The 27,446-nt window shown below is 41.0% G+C and overlaps 1 protein-coding gene across 1 annotated transcript in view; it reads right to left on the bottom strand.

Moving 5' to 3' along the window:
* Positions 1-1,102: 1,102 nt before the first annotated feature.
* epha6 (eph receptor A6) overlaps positions 1,103-27,446 on the bottom strand; it is a 670,497-nt gene continuing 644,153 nt past the window's right edge. The window contains exons 14-17 of the mRNA XM_059968217.1: positions 25,317-25,466; positions 21,735-21,928; positions 4,585-4,734; positions 1,103-1,573 (exon numbers count right to left, since the gene is read on the bottom strand). Of these exons, the coding sequence (XP_059824200.1) occupies positions 1,459-1,573; positions 4,585-4,734; positions 21,735-21,928; positions 25,317-25,466 (609 nt within the window). The 3' untranslated portion in view covers positions 1,103-1,458. The remainder of the gene's footprint in view (positions 1,574-4,584; positions 4,735-21,734; positions 21,929-25,316; positions 25,467-27,446) is intronic.

Here is a 27,446-nt window from a genome sequence, read left to right as displayed (position 1 = left end):
GTTGCCTCACAACAACCACTGCAATTTCTGTGGGGGACAGTATCCTTCAATATTTATGGGGATTTCGGTTGCTCTGGTGGCGGGGGCGGGTAGAGTGATAGCCAAATCTCCCCTCTCCTATCTTGGAAGTGTCATTTCAACTCCCGGCATGGTCTCTTTGCTGATGCAGAGGGTCAGGCTGCAAGAGGCCAACAGCTGCACTTCGGAAATGCTCATTGGCAAATAAATTGGAGTGTTGAGTTGATTTTGAGAAAATTCACAGCCTGATAAAAGTATAAGGATGACTAAGGGGAGAATTTGGCTGGACCTTTTTCAGTCAAGGAAAGCCTATCAGCTTGGCCCTCTAGCGGTCAGATTTCCTTGCTCAGTCCCTTGTTGGATCAACCTAAGTATATTAAAAATTAATTAGCTCATAATCTTCCTGCCTTCTTGAAAGAGCAAATTAAATTTCAACACTGTGTAATGTCAGTGGATGAACCACTTATCTGATTGTAACTAACAGCCTTCTGCCAGCAAGTTAAGTCTTAAAATTATACCTTAGAACTTTCTTAGTGAATTCCTGCAATGAAAAACAATTTTACAAGTTTAATTTTCACCTGATGTTACAAGATGAAGGCTCAATGGTTGAACATCTAGATATCATCTCAAAACCATACAGGCTGATCAACAAGATGATCAGGGATTAAGGACTGATGAATCCTTACTTTTATTGCAAGACAAGAAATTGGTGATAATGTTAAACGAGTGATTACATGTTCATTATTTTCAGTACAAACATACAACCACACAACATAAAAATGGTGCTCAGTATGAAGATCAACAAAAAATGAATTGAATGTGCAGCCTCACCATCCATTCCATTTCACCCTTTCAGTGTGCAAGCAAGTTTTAAATTGGATACCTTCAAGTTTAGTTGATCCCTAGTTTGACCATATACTAGCATACCAAGAGTTAATTTCAAAAACAAAAAGATAAAACAAACCTTTAAAATCTGTACTGATAAATTACAAAAAGAGCAACATATTAAAGTCAAACTTTTGATTGCACATTTGATAGCAGCAGCTAAATAGTCACAAACATGGAAAACTGATTGCTTCTCAAACTATAATTCTAAATGTATCAATACTGTTGCAGCCACATGGCTATTAGAATATTACTTTAGGGGGTATTCATCTACACATGAAGTCTTCTTTAAATAACAATGAGAAAATTGGCAATAAGTGTGTCTCAGACTCCACTTTATTAGCAATATTTGTAAGCTATATGGGTAATTGGTTTGTAAAGTTTTAGCTAAAGGATGGAAACTTGTAGAGGATTAAGATTCATATTGAAAACTTCTCCAAATGAAGAATATGCTAACTGTCAACATATTGAAATAGACAAAGCTAGGCATTGTAGTTATAAAATGTTCTCCCACTGAAATTGCTGAGACATTACTCAATGGTGTTCAAAGAGCATTCACACATGAAATCCCTTCTCCTGTATGTGGAACATGTGCTGTCTTAAAGTCTGTATACTGCTCACTATTCGCCTCTGATGTCCTATTAATGTGACACCAATTCTTCTCACGTCACTGGAATAAAACAGAGCAAAGCTGCTGAGATCTGCTGATATGCTAAAGATTGGAAATTTACAGTACAATAGCTTATTGCCAACCAGGACCAAGAAAGCAGACAATTCAGCCTTCTGGTCTGAGAAGGAAACAACTGACAGCTGAGGAAAATGGAAATGAGTGTAAACATTTTTCATACACGACAGCCTGGAATAAATGGAGCATGTAACAGAGATTAAAAAAAACAAGAGTGACACTGTAATTATTACCTTTCTTTGATCCAGCATGTACTATCAACAAAGGTTACAGCTCACAAGGTTACTATTTAGTTAGCATCCATGCTAAATTGGTTCATCATTTCAGAGGATCTGTCCTGGGTCCAACATGTAAATGCCATTACAAAGAAAGCCTTTACTTAGAATTTTGTGAAGATTTGGCATGGCATCGAAAACTTTGACAAACTTCTATAGATGCATGATAGAGGGTATATTGACTGGATGCATCATGGCTAGGTATGGAAGCACTAATGCCCTCAAATGAAAAATAGTGGATATGGTCCAGTCCATCATGGGTGAAGCCCTCCCCACCATTAAGCACACCTACACAGAGCACTATTGCAGGAAAGTGGCATCTATTACTAAGGACCTCTACTATCCAGGCCATGTTCTCTTATCAACACTGCCATCAGGAAGAAGGTACAGGAGCATCAGGACCCACACCACTAGGGTCAGGAATTACCCCTCAACCATCAGGCTCTTGAACTAAAGGGGATAATTTCACTCAACTTCACTCACTCCATCAATGAGCTGTTTCCACAATCTGTGGACTCACATTCAAGGACTCCTGTTCTCATGTTCTCGATACTTATTGTTCATTTATTATTATTATTATTATTATTATTATTATTTTCTTTTGTATTTGCACAGTTTGTTGTCTTTTGAACAGTGATTATTTATCTGCCCTGTTGGGCATGGTCTTTCATTGATTCTATTGTGTTTCTTGGATTTACTATGTCCACAAAAAAACAGATCTCTATAAAGTGATCTAAATTAATTACAAATATAAAACACAAAATAATTGATTGCATAAGTATTCACCCCCTTCAAATCAGTACTTAGTAGATGCACCTTTGGCAGCAATTACAGCCTTGACTCTGTGTGGATAGCTCTCTATCAGCTTTGCACATCTGGACATGGCAATTTTTCCCCATTCTTATTTACAAAACTGCTCAGGCTCTGTCAAATTGCATGGGCATCATGAGTGAACAGCCCTTTTCAAGTCCAGCCACAAATTCTCAATTGCATTTTGATTACGTGCAGTGTTTAACTTATGCCAAACATAGCATTGAAACTGATGGCCTAAAAGCTCAAATTTGGTTTCATCAGACCATAGAATCTTCTTCCAGCTGACTTCAGAGTCTCCCACGTCTTCTGGAAAACTCCAGCTGAGAATTCATGTGTTTTTTTTTATCAACAGTTGTTGATAAAACAACTCTCCCATCTCAGTCTCAGATAAACAGTCTCTCCCATCTCAGTCACTGAAGCTTGTAACTCCTCCAGAGTTGTCAAAGGTCTCTTGGTGGCCTCCCTCACTAGTCCCCCTCTTGCACGGTCACTCAGTTTTTGAGGACAGCCTGCTCTAGGCAGATTTACAGCTGTGCCATATTCTTTCTATTTCTTGATGATTGACTTAATTGTACTCCAAGGGATGTTCAGTGACTTGGAAATTTTCTTGTATCCATCTCCTGATCTGTGCTTTTCAATAACCTTTTCACAGAGTTGCTTGGAGTGTATCTTTGACTTCATGGTGTAGTTTTTGCCAGGGGACTGACTCACTAGCTGTTGAACCTTCCAAATACAGGTGTATTTTCACTACAATCAGTTAAAACACCTTGAGTGCACACAGGTCTCCAAAAACAGATCTCCATTTAACTAATTAAGTGATTTGCTGCTTCAGTGATGATATGGTGTGTCCTATTAAATGGATGTGAATAATTATGCAATAAATTATTTTGTGTCTTATATTTGTAATTCATTTAGATCACTTTGTAGAGATCTCTTTTCACTTTGACACAAAAGAGACTTTTCCTGTTGATCAGTGTCAAAAAGCCAAATTAAATCCATTGCGATTCAATGCTGTAAAACAATAAAACCTGAAAACTTATGGGGGGGGGGTGAATACTTATAGGCACTGTACATGTACTTTGATAGTAAATTTACTTTGAACGTTGAAAAAAATTGCATTTTGAGAATGCTCTGATATCTCCAAACTTAAGTCTGCTTTAGAGTTTAGAATCAGAATTGGTTTATCATCACCGGCATGTGTCATGAAGTTTGTCTGGCATTTTAATCTAATCCTCTATTAAGAATTACAAATCGTTAGAGATATTTTGGCATTTGTACAAATGAAAATAATAAGCACTCATGGAAGTGGAAATGTATGGATATGAAGTTGAAACGGTAAATAATAAGGGGATTATTGTACATTCATCTGTATGGCACATGGAAAATTCAGACATAATGTCCATGATCCCATATTAGTTTATGAGCTATTTTAAGAAAAACCAGATTCATTGATGATTCTTCATTTCCATAACTACTCCTCCAAGGTTTTTTACCTAAGTTTTTGGGAAGAAATCAGGTGAATCTTTGATTCTATAGGGAGAAGCACTGTTGATGTCTCAGCCCGAAACGTCGACAGTGCTTCCCCCTATAGATGCTGCCTGGCCTGCTGTGTTCCACCAGCATTTTGTCTGTGTTGTTGTTTGAATTTCCAGCATCTGCAGATTTATCGTGTTTGAATCTTTGATTTCTGGTTATTCATTTTAAGGTTTCTCCAATGTCAAATGTTGATAAGTTAATCAATATGAATTCAAAACAGACTCCCAGATGTTGTATTTGGCAAATGACTAAAACGAATTGAAAGATTATAGATCTGTACCTACCATCTGAAGGGTTAATGATGTAATGGCTTGTACTTATTAGGTGAGATTTGTCACACAATAAAAGTGCATAGCTTAATGTTTCACTTACTCAATACTCATCCTTGTGACAGAATCCAAAGTGGTGATGCCTGCAGCCATAAAATTGTTCTTGTATTGATCCATCTTGATTGAGTCCAGCCAATCATTCACTGAGACAAAGAAAGAGAATTCTGGGAGTTCACCCGGTGATTCCGGTAACCTGTATTGAAAGCAAACAGAAGACCTCATCTCTATTCTTTTTTTTTACCAACAACTGCACTGGTATTATTTGGGTCATCTCCAAAGATATTGCATTTTGTTTCATTTGACAAGAATTCAACTGCCTCAGTTCATCACCTGAACAAAAAAGGATTTTATTTTCTCAGGTCTGCCATTAGTTAATGTAATATTTGTGAACAAACCCAAACTACGCAATGCTCTTCAATATTTAAACAGTTCAGCTTGGGCAAATCTGTCCTGAACTTCCCATAGGGTTTATGTATTCTTCCTTGGCTACAGAGCCCAGAGATGAATGTATTTCTCCAGATGTAACTGTATTTGCACACAGCTGTGCAGAAAACCTTAGCTCCTTCATATTCAAGATATTATATAAAATCCAGCAGTAAAAATCAGTGTTTTGTAATTCTGTAAAAGCTCGCTCACTACTTTATAGTGCTTTCGGCATTTGGACATCTAAATTTCTTTGCTCACCTACATTTCCTACATTCCTGTAACCAATAGTAAACTGATTTATTAAAAGTAATACATACAAAATGTTAGACAAACTTAGCAAGTCAGGTAGCATCTATGGAGGGCAAGCTAGCAGCTGAAGTTTCAGGCTTTGGTTCACAGAATTATTTTCGGTAAGTGTACACTGAAAACACAGCTTTTAGGAAAAGTATTGAGTAGAGGAGTTGGGATGTTGATGTTGAAGTTGTATAAGACGTTGGTGAAGCCCAGTTTAGAGATTGTGTGCAATTCTGGTCACCTACCTACAGGAATAATATCAATAACATTTAAAGAGTGCAGAGAAAATTTATAAGATTGTTGCCAGGACATCAGGACCTGTGTTATATGGAAAGGTTAAATAAGTTAGCATTTTATTCTCTAGAGTGTTGGAGAATTAGGGGAGATTTGATAGAGGCATCCAAAATTATTAAGAGTATAGGTAGGGTAAATGCCAACAGGCTTTTTCCACTGAGGTTGGGTGAGACTAGAATTAGAGGTCATGAGTTAAGAGCGAAAAACAAAATGTTTAAGAGTAACATAAGGCCGAACTTCTTCACCCGGAGGGTGGTGAGAATGTGGAATGAGCTACCAGAGGAAGTGGTGGATTTGGGTTAGATTTTAACACTTAAGAGATATTTGCATAGGTACATGTATAAGAGGGTTATGGAGGGCTATGGTCCAGGTGCAGGTCAATGGGACGAGGCAGATTAATAGTTTGGTATGGATTAGGTGGGCCAAAGGGCTTGTTTTCGAGCTGTAGCATTCTATGACTCTATAAAGAAGAAAACAAGAATATCATAGTTTAATACTCCCATGCTTGTTATATTTTAGGTATTATGGTCTGCTTACTCTACTTGTTCTATGCTTTTGATATTTTCTTTCTCCATTTAATTTCCAGAAAATAATTAAATTGACTCCTTAGTAAATGGCGATGGAGCTTAGTTCCAAGACAAAACTTTGAAGAATGCCCTTAGCCTTCTGACTTCCAATGCAAACCATCTGAACATGATCTGCCCAAAAAGAATAAACACACTGAAATGTTTGGGATACAAAAATGGGACAGAAAATGTCCCTGATTAGCAACAAACAGTCTGCTGAAGGAACTCCGTGGGTTGAGCAGCACCTGTGGGAGGAAGGAAACCTTTAATGTTTTGGGTTAAAACCTGGCATCAGGTCTGAGAGAGGAAAGATGAGACGGCCAAAATAGAGATGAGAAGGAGACTGGCAAGGAAGGATTCTTAAGTGATTGATGGACTGAGGAAGGGTGTAAGATGGCAGACAGGTTGTGCTAGGTAGGGGAGGTGAAAGGGGTGTTGTTGAAAGACTGTGGCAGATGAATGATGGACAGAGGCTGAGAAAGTGAGAGAGAGAAAAAAGAAAAAATATGACAGATGGAACAAAGTGTCAGAGGGCGATGGGAGACAGCTGTTGTAGGGAGATAAGCAGGAACACAAAGTGCTACCAGAGCTGGATTCAGATAAGTAAGGAGGTGAGAATGGAAACCATTTGAGAAGACGAGGGAGGTCACTTTACCAGGTCCATTTAACAGCATTTGAGTGGTTGATAGGCACAGTATCCAAGGCATAAAACTCTGTCAGGTGGTCCACAATCCAACAATTACACTGTAAAATTGACAGACAGCAAGGAGCAGTTGCTGCTGTTTCTAATTGAAGACCTTGGTTCACATGAATATTCTTTACAGGAATAAAACAACAAAAATTGGCAATAGAAAAGGTATTCAGTGAGACATTCTGAACTTTGGAAATGGAACACTTGCTAATCTGCTGCATATGCCAGTTTTCTCACCCTAGGAAAGAATACATATCTAAAACAAATCTTTCTTTATCTAGCAGCACTAATGATGTGCAAATAAAAGAAATGGTTATGCAAATTCTCAATAAATTTCCAAGTAATTTTCAATAAATGCCTCATTGTTGATTTTGTTTATGTATTTTTAATTTATGAGATTTGTGATGTGATTCAACTTTGAGCTTTATTTTATATAAAATTACTTACATAAATTTAGTAGGTGATTAATAACAGTTGGTCCAAAATATAATTTCATTACAATTAATAACCTCATAGGGCTGCAAAGATAATCAAGTGTAATAGAAAAAAATGTATTTTTGCAGAGATTTTTCCCTAGCAGCAGTAGAAAGTTACCTTACTTGTTAAAATTTATTTACTACACAAAGTTTTATTATACATTAATAAAGATACTTCCACTGAGCTTAAAAGCAATAAAAAAGTACCAAATCACATAAGTAAAATTCTAGACCATTGGATTCAAGAGGCTGATAGTTCTCTCACTAATTTCTGGTGAGGAGAGATGAATATACCAAAATCTAGTGACTGACCAGTGGTGATAGGGAGGATATAGGGCTAGTGGAAGAGACATGGGTTAGCAAAGCAACAAACTGACAGGTTTTAAAGATTAGCATGATTAATACAAAATGGGGTATTTTTAGACAAAAAAACATAATCAAAATAGAACTGAGAAGCCAAGACTCTAGAGTTTGATGTGTTTGATGCAATTGTAGACATCATTCCCATCCATTGTTTCCATTTCAGCAGCACAATTTCATTTTCATAAATTGAGTACTTCAGACGAAATTATACAATGATCCACCGTTTATTGTGGTGAGGCTTCTTACAACATGTAAGAAGATGCAGATGCTCAAATCTGGATCAAACAATGAGCTGCTGGAGAACTCAGCAGATCAGGCAGCATCTGTCATTTCAGGTTGTGACCCTTCATCTGTGGGAGAAAACGGATAGTTTAGGTCCTCCACAGATCAGCTGGCAAGGGTACTGGCATAAATTTCTGTCCTCTTCCTACTTCAATCTCAGGTTCTCATTTGCTTTAAAAAGACCATCATTGTCCTGTACCTAAGACAATTAAGGTGACACATTATCCTTCGCAACTTCCACCACCTCCAAAGGGATCCTACCACTAAACTTATCTTTACCTCCCCTCCCCTCCACTTTCTGCAGAGATCACTCCCTCTGCGATTCTCTTGTCCATTTATCACTCCCCATTAAGCTTGCTCCTGGCACTTATCTCAGCAAGTGCCCTAAATGCTACACGGCCCATTCACCTCCTGCCTCAGCCCCACACAGTCCTTCCAGGTGAGGCAACACCTGACCTGTGAATCTGCTGGGGTTGTCTATTGTGTCCGGTGCTCCTGATGCACCCTCCTCTACATTGGTGAGGCTCATCATAAATTGGGGTACCGCTTTGTCGAGCATCTCCACTCCATCTGCCAAATGCTGAACTTCCCCGTGTCCAAACATTTAAATTCCGATTCCCATTCCCGTTCAGACATGTCGGTCTATTGCCTCCTCTTCTGCTAAGATGAGGCCATCTCAGGGTGGTGGAGCAACAGCTTATATTCCACTTAGGTAGCCACCAACTTAATGGCATGAATATCAATTTCTCCTTCCAGTTAAAAAAAATTCTGCCTCCCTCCTTCTTCTTTTCCCCACTCTGGCCTTTTACCTTTTCTTACCTGTCCATCACTTCCCCTGGGTCCTCTCCTCCTTCACTTTCTTCTATGGTCCACTCTTCCCTCCTACCAGATTCATTTACCTCCAGCCCTTTACCTTTCCTACCCTCCTGGCTTCACCTATCACCTTCTAGCTAGCCTCCTTCCCCTCCCCATCACCAACTTTTTATTCTGGCATGTTCCCCTTCTTTTCAGTCCTGAAGAAATGCCTTGGCCCAAAACGTCAACTGTTTATTCATTATCATAGACGCAGCCTGACCTGCTGAGTTAGTTCCTCCAGCATTTTGTGTGTGGTGCTTTGGATCTCCAGCAACTACAGACTTCAACTGCAAGGTCTGCGAGCTGAAAATTGGTGCAGAAGCAGAGCCGAGGAGACAGACATCAGGAAGAGCCGTGGTAGTAGGGGACTCCATAGTAAGAGGTATGGAAAGGGGTTTCTGCGGCAACAAGCGAGATTTAAGGATGGTGTGTTGCCTCCCTGGTGCTAGGATCCAGGACATCACGGACGGATTGCAGGGAATCCTCAAGGGTGAAGGTGAACAGCTGGAAGTGGTAGTGCATGTCAGCACAAATGACATTGGAAAGGACATTCTGCAGCGGGACTTCAGAGAACTCGGAAAAAGGCTGAAAAGCAGGACTTCCAGGGTGGTTATCTCTGGTTTGCTTCCAGTTCCTCGTGCTGGAAAGGGCAGGAACAGGGAGATAATGGATCTGAATGTGTGGCTGAGGAACTGGTGCAGGAAGCAAGGATTTACATTCTTGGACCACTGGGATCTGTTTTGGGGTAGGGATGAATTGTACAAAAGGGACAGGTTGCACCTTAATAGGCGGGGGACCAGCATTCTGACAGACAGGTTTGCCACTGCAACATGGATGTGTTTAAACTAAGTAGTGGGGGGAGGGGATGAACTGGAAATATAAAGATGGAGTTAAAGGGAAAGTGAAAATAAGAAAAGTTAAAAAGGACAACAGAATCAATGGAGTAGAAAGCTCAAGAAGAGATCATACAGTATGGCCAAGTGAAATAGGAATTGATATGAAAGGAGAGGGGAGTACCGAATTAAAAGTATTATATATGAATGCACGAAGTATAAGGAATAAAGTAGATGAGCTTGAGGCTTAGTTGGAAATTAGCAAGTACGATGTTGTGGGAATAACTGAGACATGGCTTCAAGTGGACAGGGGCTGGGAAATGAATATTCAAGGATATACACCTTATCGAAAGGATAGACTGACTGGCAGAGGGGGTGGGGTTTCTCTGTCGGTGAGGAATGAAATTCAGTCCCTTGCGAAGGGGGACATAGAATCTGGGGATGTAGAGTCAGTATGGATAGAACTGAGAAATTCTAAGGGTAGAAAGACCATAATGGGAGTTATCTACAGGCCCCAAAACAGCAGTCTGGATGTAGGGTGTAAGTTGAATGAAGAGTTAAAATTGGCATGTCGCAAAGGTAATGACACAATTATCATGGGGGATTTCAACATGCAGGTAGACTGGGAGAATCAGAATGGTACTGGACCCCAAGAAAGGGAGTTTGTGGAGTGCCTCCGAGATGGATTCTTAGAACAGCTTGTACTGGAACCTACCAGGGAGAAGGCAATTCTAGATTTAGTGTTGTGCAATGAACCAGATTTGATCAGGGACCTGGAGGTAAAGGAACCATTAGGAGGTAGTGACCATAATATGATATGTTTTAACCTACAATTTGAGAAGGAGAAGGGAAAATCAGATGTGTCAATATTACAGTTGAACAAAGGGAACTATGGAGCTATGAGGGAGGAGCTGGCCAAAGTTCAATGGAACAATACCCTAGCAGGGAAGACAGTGGAACAAAAATGGCAAGTATTTCTGAGAATAATGCAGAAGGTGCAGGATCAGTTCATTCCAAAGAGGAAGAAAGATCCTAAGGGGAGTAAGAGGCGGCCGTGGCTGATGAGGGAAGTAAAGGGCAGTATAAAAATAAAAAAGGAGTATAACATAGCAAAGATGAGCGGGAAACCAAAGGACTGGGAAGCTTTTAAAGAGCAACAGAAGATAACTAAAAAGGAAATACGCCAAGAAAAAATGAGATACGAAGGTAACTAGTCAAGAATATAAAGGAGGATAGTAAAAGCTTCTTTAGGTATGTGAATAGCAAAAAAATAGTTAAGACCAAAATTGGGCCATTGAAGGCAGAAACGGGTGAACTTATTATGGGGAACAAGGAAATGGCAGATGAGTTGAACAGGTGCTTTGGATCTGTCTTCACTAGGGAAGTCACAAACAATCTCCCAGATGTAATAGTGGCCAAAGGGACTAGGGTAAAGGATGAACTGAAGGAAATTTATATTAGGCAAGAAATGGTGTTGGATAGACTGTTGAGTCTGAAGGCTGATAAGTCCCCGGGACCTGATGGTCTGCATCCCAGGGTACTTAAAGAGGTGGCTCTAGAAATTGTGGACGCATTGGTAATCATTTTCCAATGTTCTATAGATTCAGGAACAGTTCCTGCTGATTGGAGGGTGGCTAATGTTGTCCCACTTTTCAAGAAAGGAGGGAGAGAGAAAACAGGGAATTATAGACCAGTTAGCCTGACGTCAGTGGTGGGAAAGATGCTGGAGTCAATTATAAAAGAGGAAATTACGACACATTTGGATAGCAGTAGAAGGATCAGTTTGAGTCAGCATGGATTTATGAAGGGAAAATCATGCTTGACTAATCTTCTGGAGTTTTTTGAAGATGTAACTATGAAAATGGACAAGGGAGAGCCAGTGGATGTAGTGTACCTGGACTTCCAGAAAGCTTTTGATAAAGTCCCAGATAGGAGATTAGTGGGCAAAATTCAGGCACATGCTACTGGGGGCAGAGTACTGACATGGATTGAAAATTGGCTGGCTGACAGGAAACAAAGAGTAGTGATTAACAGGTCCCTTTCGGAATGGCAGGCTGTGACCAGTGGGATACTGCAAGGTTTGGTGCTGGGACCGCAGCTATTTACAATATACATTAATGATTTAGATGGGGGGGATTAAAAGTAACATTAGCAGATTTGCTGATGACACAAAACTGGGTGGCAGTGTGAAACGTCAGGAGGATGTTATGAGAATGCAGGGTGAGTGGGCAAATGTATGGCAGATGCAGTTTAATGTAGATAAATGTGAGGTTATCCACTTTGTTGGCAAGAACAGGAAGGCAGATTACTATCTAAATGGAGTCAAGTTAGGAAAAGGGGAAGTACAACGAGATCTAGATGTTCTTGTACATTAGTCAATGAAAGCAAGCATGCAGGTACAGCAGCCAGTGAAGAAAGCTAATGGCATGCTGGCTTTTATAACAAGAGGAATTGAGTATAGGTGTCAAGAAGTCCTTCTGCAGCTGTACAGGGCCCTGGTGAGACCCCACCTGGAGTATTGTGTGCAGTTTTGATCTCCAAATTTGAAGAAGGATATTCTTGCTATTGAAGGAGTGCAGTGTAGATTCACAAGGTTAATTCCCAGAATGGCGGGACTGTCATATGTTGAAAGATTGGAGCGACTGGGCTTGTATACACTGGAATTTCGAAAGATGAGAGGGGATCTGATTGAAACATATAAGATTATTAAGGGATTGGACACACAGGAGGCAGGAAGCATGTTCCCGCTGATGGGTGAGTCCAGAACTAGAGGCCACAGTTTGAGAATAAGGGGTAGGGCATTTAGAACAGAGATGCGAAAAAACTTTTTCACTCAGAGAGTGGTGGATATGTGGAATGCTCTGGCCCAGAAGGCACTGGAGGCCAAGTCTCTGGATGCATTCAAGAGAGAGTTAGATAGAGCTCTTATAGATAGCGGGGTCAAGGGATATGGGGAGAGGGCAGGAACGGGGTACTGATTGTGTATGATCAGCCCTGATCACAGTGAATGGTGGTGCTGGCTAGAAGGGCTGAATGGCCTACTCCTGCACCTACTGTCTATTGTCTATTGTCAGTTCCTTGCTTTGACAGTCTGGTGAACTCCAGCCTCCCTTAGAAAACCGATCCACTGCAATTTGCCTGCCACCAAAACAGATCCACAGTGGATGCCATCTATATTCATCTCTGGAGAATCTAGATAATTGAATTACTTATGTTAAGTTATTGTTTGACTACAGCTCTTGTCTTTAATACCATAATTCCAAGCAAACTCATCTCCAAATTCCTAGACCTGGGACTCAACATTTCCTGTTGCAATTGGATCCTTGACATACTGACCAACAGACCACACAATCAGTAGGGACAGGCACCAAAACCTCAGCCTCAATGATTCTCAACACTGGAGCCCTAACCCCTACTCTACTCACTATATATTCACAGCTGCAGGGCACTATTCAGCTTTCAACCTGAAGACCTATCCATGTCTTCAACCTGAGCCTGAGTCTCCAGAGGGTTCCTGTGCTGTGGAAGACATCCTGCTTCGTCCCTGTACCGAAGATGCCGCGCCCCAGTGGCTCCAATGGCATTGACCTCCCACATCATGAAGACCCTGGAGAGACTTGTTCTAGAGCAGCTCCGGCCTATGGTTAGGCCACACTTAGACCCCCTCCAGTTCGCCTATCAGCCCCGACAAGGAGTTGAGGATGCCATCGTCTACCTGCTGAACCGTGTCTACGCCCACCTGGACAAGCCGACGAACACGGTGAGGGTCATGTTTTTTGACTTCTCCAGTGAGTTCAACACCATCCGCCCTGCTCTGCTGGGTGAGAAGCTGACAGTGATGCAGGTGGATGTTTCCCTGGTCTCATGGATTATCGATTACCTGACTGGCAGACCACAGTACGTGCGCTTGCAACACTGTGTGTCAGACAGAGTGGTCAGCATCACTGGGGCTCCACAGGGGACTGTCCTGTCTCCCTTTCTCTTCACCATCCACACCTCGGACTTCAACTACTCAACAGCGTCTTGCCATCTTCAGAAGTTTTCTGATGACTCTGCCATAGTTGGATGCATCAGCAAGGGAGATGAGGCTGAGTACAGGGCTACGGTGGGAAACTTTGTCACATGGTGTGAGCAGAATGTGAAAAAGACTAAGGAGCTGGTGGTGGACCTGAGGAGGGCTAAGGCACCGGTGACCCCTGTTTCCATCCAAGGGGTCAGTGTGGACATGGTGGAGGATTACAAATACCTGGGGATACGAATTGACAATAAGCTGGACTGATCAAAGAACACTGAGGCTGCCTACAAGAAGGGTCAGAGCCGTCTCTACTTCCTGAGGAGATTGAGGTCCTTTAACATTTGCCGGACTATGCTGAGGATGTTCTACAAGTCTGTGGTGGCCAGTGCTATCATGTTTGCTGTTGCGTGCTGGGGCAGCAGGCTGAGGGTAGCAGACACCAACAGAATCAACAAACTTATTCGTAAGGCCAGTGATGTTGTGGGGTTGGAACTGGACTCTCTGATGGTGGTGTCTGAAAAGAGGATGCTGTCCAAGTTGCATGCCATCTTGGACAATGTCTCCCATCCACTCCATAATGTACTGGTTAGGCACAGGAGTACATTCAGCCAGAGACTCATTCCACCCAGATGCAACACTGAACATCATAGGAAGTCATTCCTGCCTGTGGCCATCAAACATTACAACTCCTCCTTCAGAGTGTCAGACACCCTGAGCCAATAGGCTGGTCCTGGACTTATTTCCACTTGGTATAATTTACTTATTATTGTTTAATTATTTATGATTTTATATTGCTATATTTTTACACTATTCTTGGTTGGTGCGACTGTAATGAAACCCAATTTCCCTCGGGATCAATAAAGTATGTCTGTCTTTAACTTCAACTACAGGTTTGCAGATGATTCCACTGTAGCAGTCTGCACCTCAAATAACAAAGAATCAGAGTACAGGAAGGAGATAGATAACCTAGTAGCATGTCACAACGACAATATTCTCTTCAATGTCATCAGAACAAAAGAGCTGGCCATTGACATCAGAAAGGGGTGCAGTACGCAGACCTATTTGCATCAGTGGGTCAAGAAGTTTCAAAGCTTCGTTTTGAAGAGTGAATGTCACCAAGAGTCTGTCCTGGTCCAATGATGTAGCCAAGAAACACCTCCCAGCCTCTGCTTCCTCAGGATGGCATGTCCCATTTGACCCTTCCTAATTTTTTATCATGTGCATTTTATCAAGATGTATCACTGCTTTCAGAATCAGAATCAGGTTTATTATCATCGGCACGTATCATGAAATTTGTTAATGGCAGCAGCAGTTCAATGCAGTACATAATATAGAAGAGGAAGAATAAATAAATAAATACATAAATTACAGTATATTATTAAAATATTAATCATATTAATTAAAATAGATTAAAATAGTGCAAAATCAGAAATAATATATATTGAAAAAGTGAGGTGGTGTTCATGGGTTCAATGCCCATTTAGGAATCAGGTGGCAGAGGGGAAGAAGCTGTTCCTGAATCGCTGAGTGTGTGCCTTCACGCTTCTGTACGTCTTACCAAATGGTAATAATAAGAAAAGGGCATGCCCTGGGTGCTGGGGGTTCTTTCTGAGTCACTGCTACTTAAAGATGGCCTGGGTACTTTGTAGGCTAGAACCCAAGATGGAGCCGACTAAATTTATGATCCACAGCAGCTTCTTTTGGTCCTGTGCAGTAGCCCCCCCACCACCCCCACACCAGACAAGGACTCAGCCTGTCAGAATGCTCTCCATGGTACATCTATAGAAGTTTTTGAGTGTTTTTGTTGATATACCAAATCTCTTCAAATTTCTAATGAAGTACAGTCACTGTCTTGCCTTCTTTATAACGGCATCAATATGTTGTGACCAGGTTAGATCCTCAGAGATCTTGATACCCAGGAACTTGAAACTCCTCAATCTCTCCATTTCTATCCCTCTATGAGGATTGGTATGTGCTCCTTTGTCTTAGCCTTCCTGAAGTCCACAATCAGCTCTTTCATCTTACTGACATTGAGTGTAAGGATGTTGCTGCAACACCACTGCATTAGTTGGTAATCTTGCTCCCGTATGCCCTCTTGCCTCCATCTGAGATTCTACCAACAATGGTTGTATCATCAGCAAACTTATAGATGGCATTTGTGCTAAGCCTAGCCACACAGTCATGGGTATAGAGAAAGTAGAGCAGTGGGCTAAGCACACACCCCTGACGGTTGATCAGTGTTGATCAACCCCGATGTTCGTCAGTGTTGATCGTCATTGAGGAGGAGATATCATCACCAATCCACACAGAATGTGGTCTTCCAGTTAGGAAGTAGAGGATCCAATCACAGAGGGAGGTTCAGAAGCCCAGGTTCTGTAATTTTTCAGTCAGGATTGTGGGAATGATGGTGTTAAATGAACTATAATCGATGAACAGCATCCTGACGTAAATGTTTGTATTTTCTAGGTGGTCTAAGGCCGTGTGAAGAGCCACTGAGATTGCATCTGCCGTTGATCTATTGTGGCGATAGGCAAATTGCAGTGGGTCCAGGTCCTTGCTAAGGCAGGGGTTCAGTCTAGTCATGACCAACCTCTCAAAGCATTTCATCACTGTTGATGTGAGTGCTACTGGGCGATAGTCATTAAGGCGGCTCACATTATTCTTCTTAGGCACTGGTATATTGTTGCCTTTTTGAAGCAAGTGGGAACTTCCATCCATAGCATTGAGAGGTTGAAAATGTCCTTGAATACTCCTGCCAATTGGTTGGCGCAAGTTTCCAATGCCTTATCAAGTACTTTGTTGGGGTCTTCCACCTTCTGAGGGTTCAATCTCATTAAAGACAGCCTAACATCGGCCTCTAAGGCAGAGATCACAGGGTCACTGGGTGCAGCAAAGATCTTCACAGCTGTAGTTATATTCTCCCTTTTGAAGCAGGCATAGAAGGCGTTGAATTCATCTGGTAGTGGAACATTGCTGCCATTCATGCTATTGGGTTTTGCTTTGTAGGAAGTAATGTCCTGCAAACCCTGCCAGAGTTGTCGTACATTTGATGTCACCTCCAACCTCATTTGAAATTGTCTCTTCGCCCTTGAAGTAGCCCTCCACAAAACCTTCCTGATTTCCTGGTACAGACCTGGGTAGCCAGCTTTGAATGCCTTCAGCAGACAATGTACCTCCTGGTTTATCCACGGCTTTTGATTTGGGAATGTACAGCAAGTTTTTGTAGCACACACTCATCCACACAGGTTTTAATGAAGTTGGTAACAACTGCATCATACTCACCCAGATTCGAAGATGAATCCTCGAATAAGGTCCAGATCATCGATTCAAAGCAGTCCTGTGAGTGCTCCTGTGTTTCCCTTGTCCATACCTTCTTGGTCCTCACTACTGGTGCTGTAGTCTTCAGTCTCTGCCTATACTCAGGGAGTATAGGCTTTGTGTGGCATCTGGCCTCTCTAAGTCGACTAAGAACTGCAGAGAGTTCTGGATACAGCTCAGCACATCACAGAAACTAGCGTCCCCTCCATGAATACTGTCTACATTTCTCACTGCCTTGGTAAAGCAGCCAACATCATCAAACTTCCCACCTACTTTGGACATTCCCCACATAAACACAACAGATTCTGCAGATGCTGGAACCACACCAAATACTGGAGGGGATTCAGCAGGTCTGTCAGCATCTGCGGAAATGAATAAACAGACACCCTTAAAATTACCTGGTCCATTTCTGAAACCATTCCCTTTCTCGATCTCTCTCTGTCTATTTCTGGAGACAGTTTATCTACTGATACCTTTTACAAACTCACTGACTCTCACAGCTGCCTGGACTATACCTCTTTCCACCCTGTCACTTGTAAAAATGCTATCCACTTCTCTCAGTTCCTCTGTCTTCACAGTATATGTTCTCCAGATGAGGCTTTTCATTCCACAACTAATGGAATGTCTTCCTTCTTCAAATTATGGGGCTTTCTTCCTCCACCATCAAAGGTGTTTCATCTACACCTCTTCCATTTTGCGCACATCTGCCCTCACCCCATCCTCCCGTCACCACATCAGGTGTCCCCACCTTTCGATACTTGAACATCGAACTTCCGGTAATTGCACCCCATTCTCATTTCCCTCTCTCACCCCATCTCCTTACCTGCACATCACCTCCCTCTGGTGCTCCCCCCACCCCCTTTCCTTTCTTGCATGGTCTTCTACCCTCTCCTAACAGATTCCCCTTCTCCAGCCCTTTATCTCTTTCACCTATCAGCTTCTCAGCCCTTTACTGTACCCTTCCCTCTCCTACGGTTTCACCCATCACCTACTACCCTGTACTTCTTCCTCCCTCGCTCCACCTTCTTGCTCTGACTTCTCATTTTTTTTTTTCCAGTCCTGATGAAGGGTCTCGGCCTGAAACATCGACTGTTTACTCTTTTCCATAGATGCTGCCTGGCCTGCTGAGTTCCAGCATTTTGTGTGTGTTGGTTGGTTAAGCAGACACTGTTTGGGCTGAGACCTTTCATCAGAACTGGAAAGGAAGAGAGGGAAGATGACAAAATAAGAATGTGGAATAATAATAATAATAATAATAATAATAATAATAATAATAATAGAAGAAGAAGAAGAAGAAGAAAAAAATAAGAATAAGCAGTACAAGCTCGAAGGAGATAGGAGAAGGCAGGTGGGTGGGGATGGGGGTGAGTAAGAAGCTGGGAGGTGATAGGTAGCCTCCAACCTGATGGCATGGCCAAGGCCTTCTCTTCTGCCGTGATGAGGCCTCTCTCAGGAGGAGCAACACCTGATATTCCATCTAGGTAGCCTCAAATCTGATGGCATGAAGATCAATTTCTCCAGCTTCCAGTAATTTTTCTCCTAGCTCCTCCTTCATTCTTCTTCATTTCCACACTTTAGCTGCTCTATTACCTTTTCTTCTCACCTGCTTATCACCTCTCCTTGGTGTCTCTCCTGCTTATTTTTCTCCTATGATGCACTTTCCTTCCCTAGCAGATGCCTTCTTCTCCAGCCCTTTACCTTCTCCACTTATCACCTCCCAGCTTCTTACTTCTTTCCCTCTCCCCCATGCACCCGGCTTCACCTATCAGAGTACAGGAAGGAGATAGATAGCCTAGCCTTCTTCTCTTTCCCTCCCCTACCTTCTTCTTCTGGCATCTTCCCCCTTCCTTTCCAGTCCTGATGAGGGCCAAAATGGTGACTGTTTATTCATTTCCATAGCTGCTGCCTGACCTACTGAGTTCCTCCAGCGTGTTATTTGTGAAACTTCTCAGCTTATTAAACTTTAAAGGCCTTCCAGATTTGCCCTTCCTATTGGGCAGAAATTTAAAAAAAAATGCCTGAAAGCACACAGCACCAGGTTCAAGGACAGTTTCTATCCCACTGTCAGAAGACTATTGAACATTCCACTAACACGATAAAATGAACTCTTGACCTTATAATCTACCTCAGATTGGCCATGCAGCCTATAGCCTATATTTCTCTATAACTGTACCACTTTATGCTGCATTCTATTATTGGTTTGCCTTGCATTGTTGTAATGAAATGATCCATATGGATAACATTCAAAATGAAGTTTCTCACTGTACATGTTACAAGAATAAACCAGTTTCCCAATTTAGCCAATGAAGGATCTTGACCCAAATTGATGACCATCCATAGATGCTGCGTAACCCACTGTGTTCCTCCAGTTGCCTGTTTTTGTATCTTATCACATGTGACAGGCATTGCACTTATTTCTTCAGCCTTCAATAGTAATTATTTTGCCTTGTAAATCACTAGAAGTGCCACTTGATTTCTGAAGAGGAGCCAAAATAGGAACAGAGCATGCTAGAAATACTTACAAGCTCTGGTAGCATCTGTGGGAGAAGAAGCATTCTTTACTTTTCTGGTCCCAAACTTTTCACAGGAATCTTTCTAAGCAATGACTTGCCCACAGATGTTGACTCACCTGCTGAATACTTTCAGCATTTTCTGATTTTATTTCAGATCTCTGACAAATGGAGTGCATTGCTTCTGCCAAAAGTGTGAGCTGATGATGGACTTAACATGGTTAATTCCAGGAGGTATGAACTCCTGGCCAAATGAACGGGACACACAGGCACTTGTGTGAATGATGGTCCCAATATTTCCTGCTTTAACCACTCATTCAAAGGATTTTTGCAAAAGAGCATATTGTAGAGAACAACAGAGAAGGAAATGTGGAGCTTTGATTAAATCAGGATGTTTTAGTTTTTATCTAAAATATTCTTGCAATGTATTTCATTGGTGTTCGGAATGTGGCTGCAGAAGACTTACGGTAATTTAGTTTAAAATACTTGGTTAGAAATTGAGTTGAGATTGTAAGTGCAGTACAAGATGCATATTTTTTACATTGCACTTTTAGTACCTGCTACTAAGCACAAATTTCTTTCTTATGATCTTTGGTTGCCATGGTGCCCCTATTAAAGGAGCAAACAAAAAGACATACAACACAGTGCCACCTTTTAAACACTTTTTCTTTAAACTAATGTAACTACTTCATTGGAATTCATACATATCTGCACCAATTCCCTGCACTGAGTGATTCTACATGAAACATATTTTCTGTCTCCAGCAGCTCCCTCCCTTCCCCTCCCCTTCAAAGAATTCTATTTCACTTCAGTGAAAGTAACGCAGTGACATTAACACATGGTGAGGAAAACAGGGTAAAGCAGCTGTTCTACCTCAGCTCAAAAATGAAGCTTTCACCATAGGCAATTATTTCAGTGGAAATACCAAATCCTTTCTCAACAGTCTGATAATCAATATTAATTATTTTTATCTCCCTGGGTGAATGAAATGTGGACAACAGTCTGGATTATTATTATTTTGGGAAGTTGGACTCTGGGTTGTTGGAGCACACAAAGCTTTGCCACAGGGAATAACTGAGGAAGTAAAATTACATCCTTTAAGTGAAAATAGCATTTGAAGCAGATTAAGTAAGGGATCTGTAGGAAGAGGGAAAATAACAAGGTCATTTTGGAATTGTGCCTCTGAAGAATCTGTGAGGAATCTGTGTATTTGTCCAAATCACCTCACTCAATACTCAATACAGCTAAATTAACAGCCAAAGTAAGGTATGTTATAAAATACAGCATCACTGCCACTATACCAGCACAAAATCTAAGGGGTAGTATTTTTCTCATTTATCATACAGAATTAATTTGTAAACACAGGTGCAAGGCAACAATTTGTGGTTTGTCAATTAAAAGCAAAAACATTGATCTTTCTGCAAAAAGAGATTCTGTGAAACTGAATTATTTAATTGAAAATTATAGATATCTCTTTCTTGGAATATTTTCTGTCCATTCAAAACATATCTAGCATAAATGGTGCACAGAGGAATTTTGCTCTGTTATCAGCCAATTAATTGGAATATAGTGTGCAGTTCAATTTGCTCTACAGAGAGAAGGTAGTAGCAGTGGAGAGAATGCAGAAGAATTTCATCAGGATGTTACCTGGAATAGTGGGCAGGCGAGAATGGCTATGCTGAGTTTATTCTTAAGGGAAGTCAGAGTCTGAGGGAGTGACCTGCTAGAGGTTTACAAAGTTATGAGGGCCAAAGACAACATAGCCAGACAGAGCAAGGGATTTTAGAATTAGAGAGAAGGGAGGGGGTTAAATTTAAAGGTGATCTGAAGGTAAGCTTTATATAAAGAGGAATGTGGCTATCAGGAGCAAACTGCCAGATGAGGTGCTGGAGGAAGATAAAACTATGTTGTTTAAGAGGCATTTGGATAGGTACTTGGGTATGAAAGGCATAGAGGGATGCAGGTCCAATTCAGGAAAATGGGATCAATGTGGATAGCCATCATAGCTGTCATAGACAAGATGGGCCAAAAGGGCCTGTTTCTGAGCTGTTTAATTCTGTCAATAATTCTAGCTGTCGAGCAACAATCATATGCGGAGAGTTTCAAAACAGTCCTGACTCTGGTGTTCTAAATTTGCAATATTTTAAAAGCAGATTTACAAATTGATGTGACAAATACAGGGACCTGGAAATATTGCACAACTCCAAACTTACACTATTGCAGTTACTGAAAGCTGTTGAGAAATACTTGAAACTTTTCAGTGTACCCACCCATGTACTTCTTCCACTAAGGTGTGAAGGCTGCTGGGATTACGAATCACCTTGTCCAGGAAGCTGACGATTTCGGTGAACTTTGGCCTGTGATTTCGTTCCTTTTGCCAACAATGAAGCATGAGCTGATGGAGAGTGACTGGGCAGCCCATTGGCGAAGGAAGACGATAGCCTTCTTCTATCGATAAAATAACCTATAAGGAAATAAGAGCACTTGAATTCTTGCTTCTTCAGAAATGCAATTTAATTTACATGTTTTAAAACAAGCTGTAAGAGCAGCAAACATTATTTTTGTAATAACACAGAACTGCACAGTTCTGAAATGTGCTTTCCTTTTCAAATGTTTGTCCTAGTTTCCTTTGAACATAGAAAATAAACCTGCCTTCATTACTTCCCTGCAGTGTGTTCCAGATTATAACCACAGATGGCACAAAAAAGTTATTCCTCATGTCACTTTTGTTTCTTGTCACCTTCATTCTATGTTGCCTGGTTCCTCATCTTCCACCAATGGGAACAGTATATTTCCCAACCAACTAGACACTTTGTGATTTTAAATATCTCAGTCAAATCCTGTGTCAACCTCCTCTGTTCAAAGGAGAACAACACAAGCTATCCACATAACTCTCATTCCTGAAATCATTTGCTTGAATCTCTTCTGTATCCTTTTTGAGATCTTCATGTCATTTCTAAAATACAGCACCCATTAACTGGACACTGACCCAAAACAATGGTTAAACCAGTGTTTAATCAGAGTCATTCGTAAGGCCAGTGATGTCGTAGGGGTGGAACTGGACTCTCTGACGGTGGTGTCTGAAAAGAGGATGCTGTCCAAGTTGCATGCCATCTTGGACAATGACTCCATAATGTACTGGTTAGGCACAGGAGTACATTCAGCCAGAGACTCATTCCACCGAGATGTAACACTGAGCGTCATAGGAAGTCATTCCTGCCTGTGGCCATCAAACTTTACAACTCCTCCCTCGGAGTGTCAGACACCCTGAGCCAATAGGCTGGTCCTGGACTTATTTCCACTGGGCATGATTAACTTATTATTATTTAATTATTTATGGTTTTATATTGCTATATTTCTACACTATTCTTGGTTGGTGTGACTGTAATGAAACCCAGTTTCCCTCGGGATCAATAAAGTACGTCTGTCTGTCTGTCTGAGTCACAGAGTAAAATAGCACAGAAACAGGCGCTGTGGCACAACTGGTCCATAGCGACCACAGCATCTTTCCTTCTTGACCCATTTGCCTGTGTTTGGACAATAACTTTTTAAGCCTTTCATTTACCTGTTCCCCCTAGTTTTGGACTCTCCGACCATGGGGAAAGACTATGACAGTTCACCTTATCCACACCTCTCATGCTTTTGTAAACTTTTGTGAGGACCCCCCTCATTCTCCTGCATTTCAAGGAATAAAGATCCAGAGTGGTCAATCTCTCTCCACTACTCAGGCAAGCAGCATCTTCTTCTGCACCCTCTCCAGCTTGTCCTTCCTTATAGCAGGATGACCAAAACCATACACAATACTCTGTAAGTACAGTCTTGCTAACAATGTATAACTACAAGATAATGTTCCTACTCCTAAACTCAATGCCCTGATTAATGAAGGCCAGAATGCTCAACACCTTCTTTACCATGCTGTCGACATGTGTAGCCACTTTCAGTGAAGTATGGACTTGCACTGCCTGGTCCCTCTGTTCCACAACACTAGTCAGGGCCCTGCCACTCACTCTACAGGTCTTATCCTGATTTGACAGTCCAAAGTGCATTATCATCTAAATTAAGGTCCATTTACCATTCCTTAGTCTGTCTCCCCAACTAATCAAGACCTCTTTGTAATTTAATGTAATCTGTTTCACTAACAACAGGATCTCCAAGTTAATAAAGAAAAAGATTTAAAGATTAGCTTTATTTGCCATATTTACATTGAAATATCAAAACATACAGAGAAATGAGTTGTTTGCTTCAAAAACCAACATAGTCTGAGGATTGTGCTGGGGGCAGTCTGCAAGTATTGCCATGTTTCTGATGCCAATGCAGCATGCCACAACTCACTAACCCTAACCATGCATTTCCAGAACGTGGGAGGAAACTGGAATGCCCAAATTAAACACACACGGTCACAGGAAGAACATTCAAACTTCTTACAAACAGCGGTGGAATCAAACCTTGATTGGTGATCGCTGGTGCTGTAAAGTGTTGTGCTAACTATTACATTACCGTGTCACCCTGTACCAGCAGCAAACTTGCTAATTGTGCCATGTATATTCATGTCAAAATCATCTACATAAATAATTAATAACGGGGATCCAAATTGGGGCACTTGATTAGTCACCAGCCTCTAGTCAGAGAATTGACCTTAAACCATCACTCTCTGTTTCCCATCACCGAGCCATTTCTGAGACCACTCATTAGCTACCCCTGAAACTCATGCGATTTAATCTTCCAGATCATCCTGCCATGCGGGACCTTGTCAAGGGCCTTACTATAGTCCATATAGACAACATCCACTGTTCTATCTTCATCTATCCCCCTAAATATTTCTTCAAAATGCTCCAGAAGACTTGTCAGCCTCTCAGTCCAACCAACCAGCAGGCACCTATTTACACTGGTTCTGTTCTTAATGTTCTCTCCACCTTCCATCAATTCCCTTCCAGATTCTACCATTCACCAACAGACTAATGATATTTTAGAGTGGTCAATTAACCAATCAATGACATCCCATGCAAAAAATCATGCTGACTATTCCTGATTAGGACTTGACCGTCCAAGTGATGGTAGATCTTGTCCCTCAGAATGCCCTCCAGTAACTTCCCTACAACTGAAGTCAGGCTCACAAACTTCAATAGTTACCTTATTATTCTTGTATGGTATTCCTTTACTTATAAAGTACGCACGTTTGCACTGTCACTTCAACTGATTTATTTACCTCTAACTTCAGATCCCTCTATTTCTATCTCCTTTTAATTTTGTCATTTCTACTTTCTAATTACTTTACATTATATTCAGTCAGCCAGTAGCCTGCCCATTCCATCTCACAATCTATATCCTCAAATACTGTACTACTACCATTCTCATCACAGTTCACCACTCTTCTTTATACAGTCCATATTCTCTGACTGATAATATGATTGGGGTGGATCATCACAGAATGAACAACATTATAACTAATTTTCATGTTCACTAAAGCTACTGAAGACTTCTGCAATTAACACAGGAAGTTTTCAAAGTGATATTATAGTTTAAGTTTCTGCCTAAATTAATTTTCATAATTACAGAGGGTCATAGGGTAACACAACAGAGTAACAGGGTTTTTATTCCACTTTATCTATGCCGAGGATCTTGCCTGCCAATAGTAATCACACTTGCCTGCATTAATTCCTTAGCTCTCTATGCTCTCCTGATTTAATCAAGCACTTCTCCTGCTATTCCTGACCTCTTTTGTAAAGGTTTCATAGCGAAAGTATGGGTCCAGAAGAATTTTCTACCTTAAAACAATTTATGGATATCATGCAGTTTAAAATCTAAAAATTAAAAGCAATTAATAACAAAATTAACCTATATAAATAACATACATCTTGGTTGGACATCTCCCAGTAAGGTCTTTCCCCATATGACATGACTTCCCACATTACAATCCCATAACTCCATACGTCACTTGCTGAAGAGAACTTTCTGTAGGCTATTGCTTCAGGAGCAGTCCATCGAATAGGAATTTTTCCACCCTGTGTTAAGAAACAACCACATGTGAGTTAGCTTTGCAATAAGATATAAGCATATAATCTTATGAACTATGAAATTAATAGCCTACTCCAACCCTCTAGCCATCTCCACTATTTAATATGGTTGTGTCCAAATTCTGCATTCTTATCGATCCCATGCAATCATCCACCCTTTGATTATCAGTTATATATCTAAATTAACCTTAAAACTATTTATTTACTTACTTCCTTCCACTGCGCTTTGTGGTAAAGAGTTCCAAGTAATTTTCTGGTAGAAAAGGTTTTGCCTCATCTCTTTCATGATGGCATTCCTTTATTTTCAAACAGGACACATTCAACATGATACTTTCTTATTCTGCTTATAACTTTGTCTAATTTGATATTAAACTAACAAATTCACATTCTTCTTTTACAATTATTAAGTTTCTGGGAAATCTTGGTCTTGCAATATCTAAAGTTTTGTAAAAGTCCGATACTTAGCAAAGTTTAGACAGGACTAACTATGGTTTGCTGGCAACCTTGGGGATGGTAATGAGAATTGCTGATAGTCAGGCTTGAGGTCTTCTCACAGCTAGTAGGACTAAGACTCCAGGAAAACAATAAACTCTATGTAAATTTTTGAATTTAAGCTAATGCTGCCAGGATATGTAAATCTATAGAATCAATATCCTGCATGTACTTGGATGGTGGTATGGCAAGGTGCATCCAAGTCACTGGCAAAGATCGAAGAGGCATAGGGATGTTAAAAATTAAGCAGTTATAAAGGCACAACATTTTTTAAATGAAATGTTCTATATTACTTCTCAGCTTTCCAAAGGTTGTATAGGGTGCAATGAAAGACCATATCAACATAAAATGAAGGTTTGTGTCAGATGTCCAAGAATGAAATGTAGTCCATAAGCAAATGAGTTTGATTCCTCTTCCATTAAAAAGGCTAGGTGTGCATGAATAGGTGATCACAATTCTATCTCCTTTGCCAGAGCATTGGAGAGGGATAGGAACAGACCATTTAGGAAAGCATTTAATTGGAGTAAGGGGAAATACGAAGCTATTAGGCAGGAACTTGGAAGCATAATTTGAGAACAGATGTTCTCAGGGAAATGTATGGCAGAAATGTGGCAAATGTTCGGGGATATTTGCGTGGCATTCTGCAGAGATACGTTTCAATGAAACAGGGAAAGGATGGTAGGGTACAGGAACCGTGGTGTACAAAGACCGTAGAAAGTCTAGACAAGAAGAAAAGCTTACAAAAGATTAAAAAAACTAGGTAATGATAGAGATCTAGAAGATTATAAGGCTAGCAGGAAGGAGTTTAAGAATGAAATTAGGACAGTCAGAAGAGACCATGAGAAGGCCTTGGCGAGCGGGATTAAGGAAACCGCCCAACGCATTCTACAAGTATGTGAAGGTCAAGAGGATAAGACATGAAAGAATAGGACCAATCAAGTGTGACAGTGGGAAAGTGTGAATGGAGCCGGAGGAGATAGCAGAAGTACTTAATGAATACTTTGCTTCAGTATTCACTATAGAAAAGGATCTTGGTGATTGTAGTGATGACTTACAATGGATTGAAAAAGCTTGACATTAAGGAAGAGAATGTACTGGAGCTTTTGGAAAGCATCAGGTTGGATAACAAGATGTTATCGGACTGGGATCAGACAAGATGTACCCCAGGCTACTGTGGGAGGCAAGGGAGGAGATTGCTGAGCCTCTTGCAATGATCTTTGCATCATCAATGGGGATGGGAGAGGTTTCGGAGATTTGGAGCGCTGCAGATGTTGTTCCCTTATTCAAGAAAGGGAGTAGAGATAGCCCAGGAAATTATAGACCAGTGAGTCTTACTTCAATGGTTGGTAAGTTGATGGAAAAGATCCTGAGAGGCAAGATTTATGAACATTTGGAGAGGCATAATATGATTAGGAATAGTCAGCAAGGCTTTGTCAAGGGCAGATCGTGCCTTAAGAGCCTGGGTTGAATTTTTTG

This window comes from Hypanus sabinus, chromosome 4, assembly GCF_030144855.1.
Source record: "Hypanus sabinus isolate sHypSab1 chromosome 4, sHypSab1.hap1, whole genome shotgun sequence".
NCBI classification, from domain to species: domain Eukaryota; kingdom Metazoa; phylum Chordata; class Chondrichthyes; order Myliobatiformes; family Dasyatidae; genus Hypanus; species Hypanus sabinus.
This window is presented reverse-complemented; position numbering and strand designations above follow the sequence as displayed.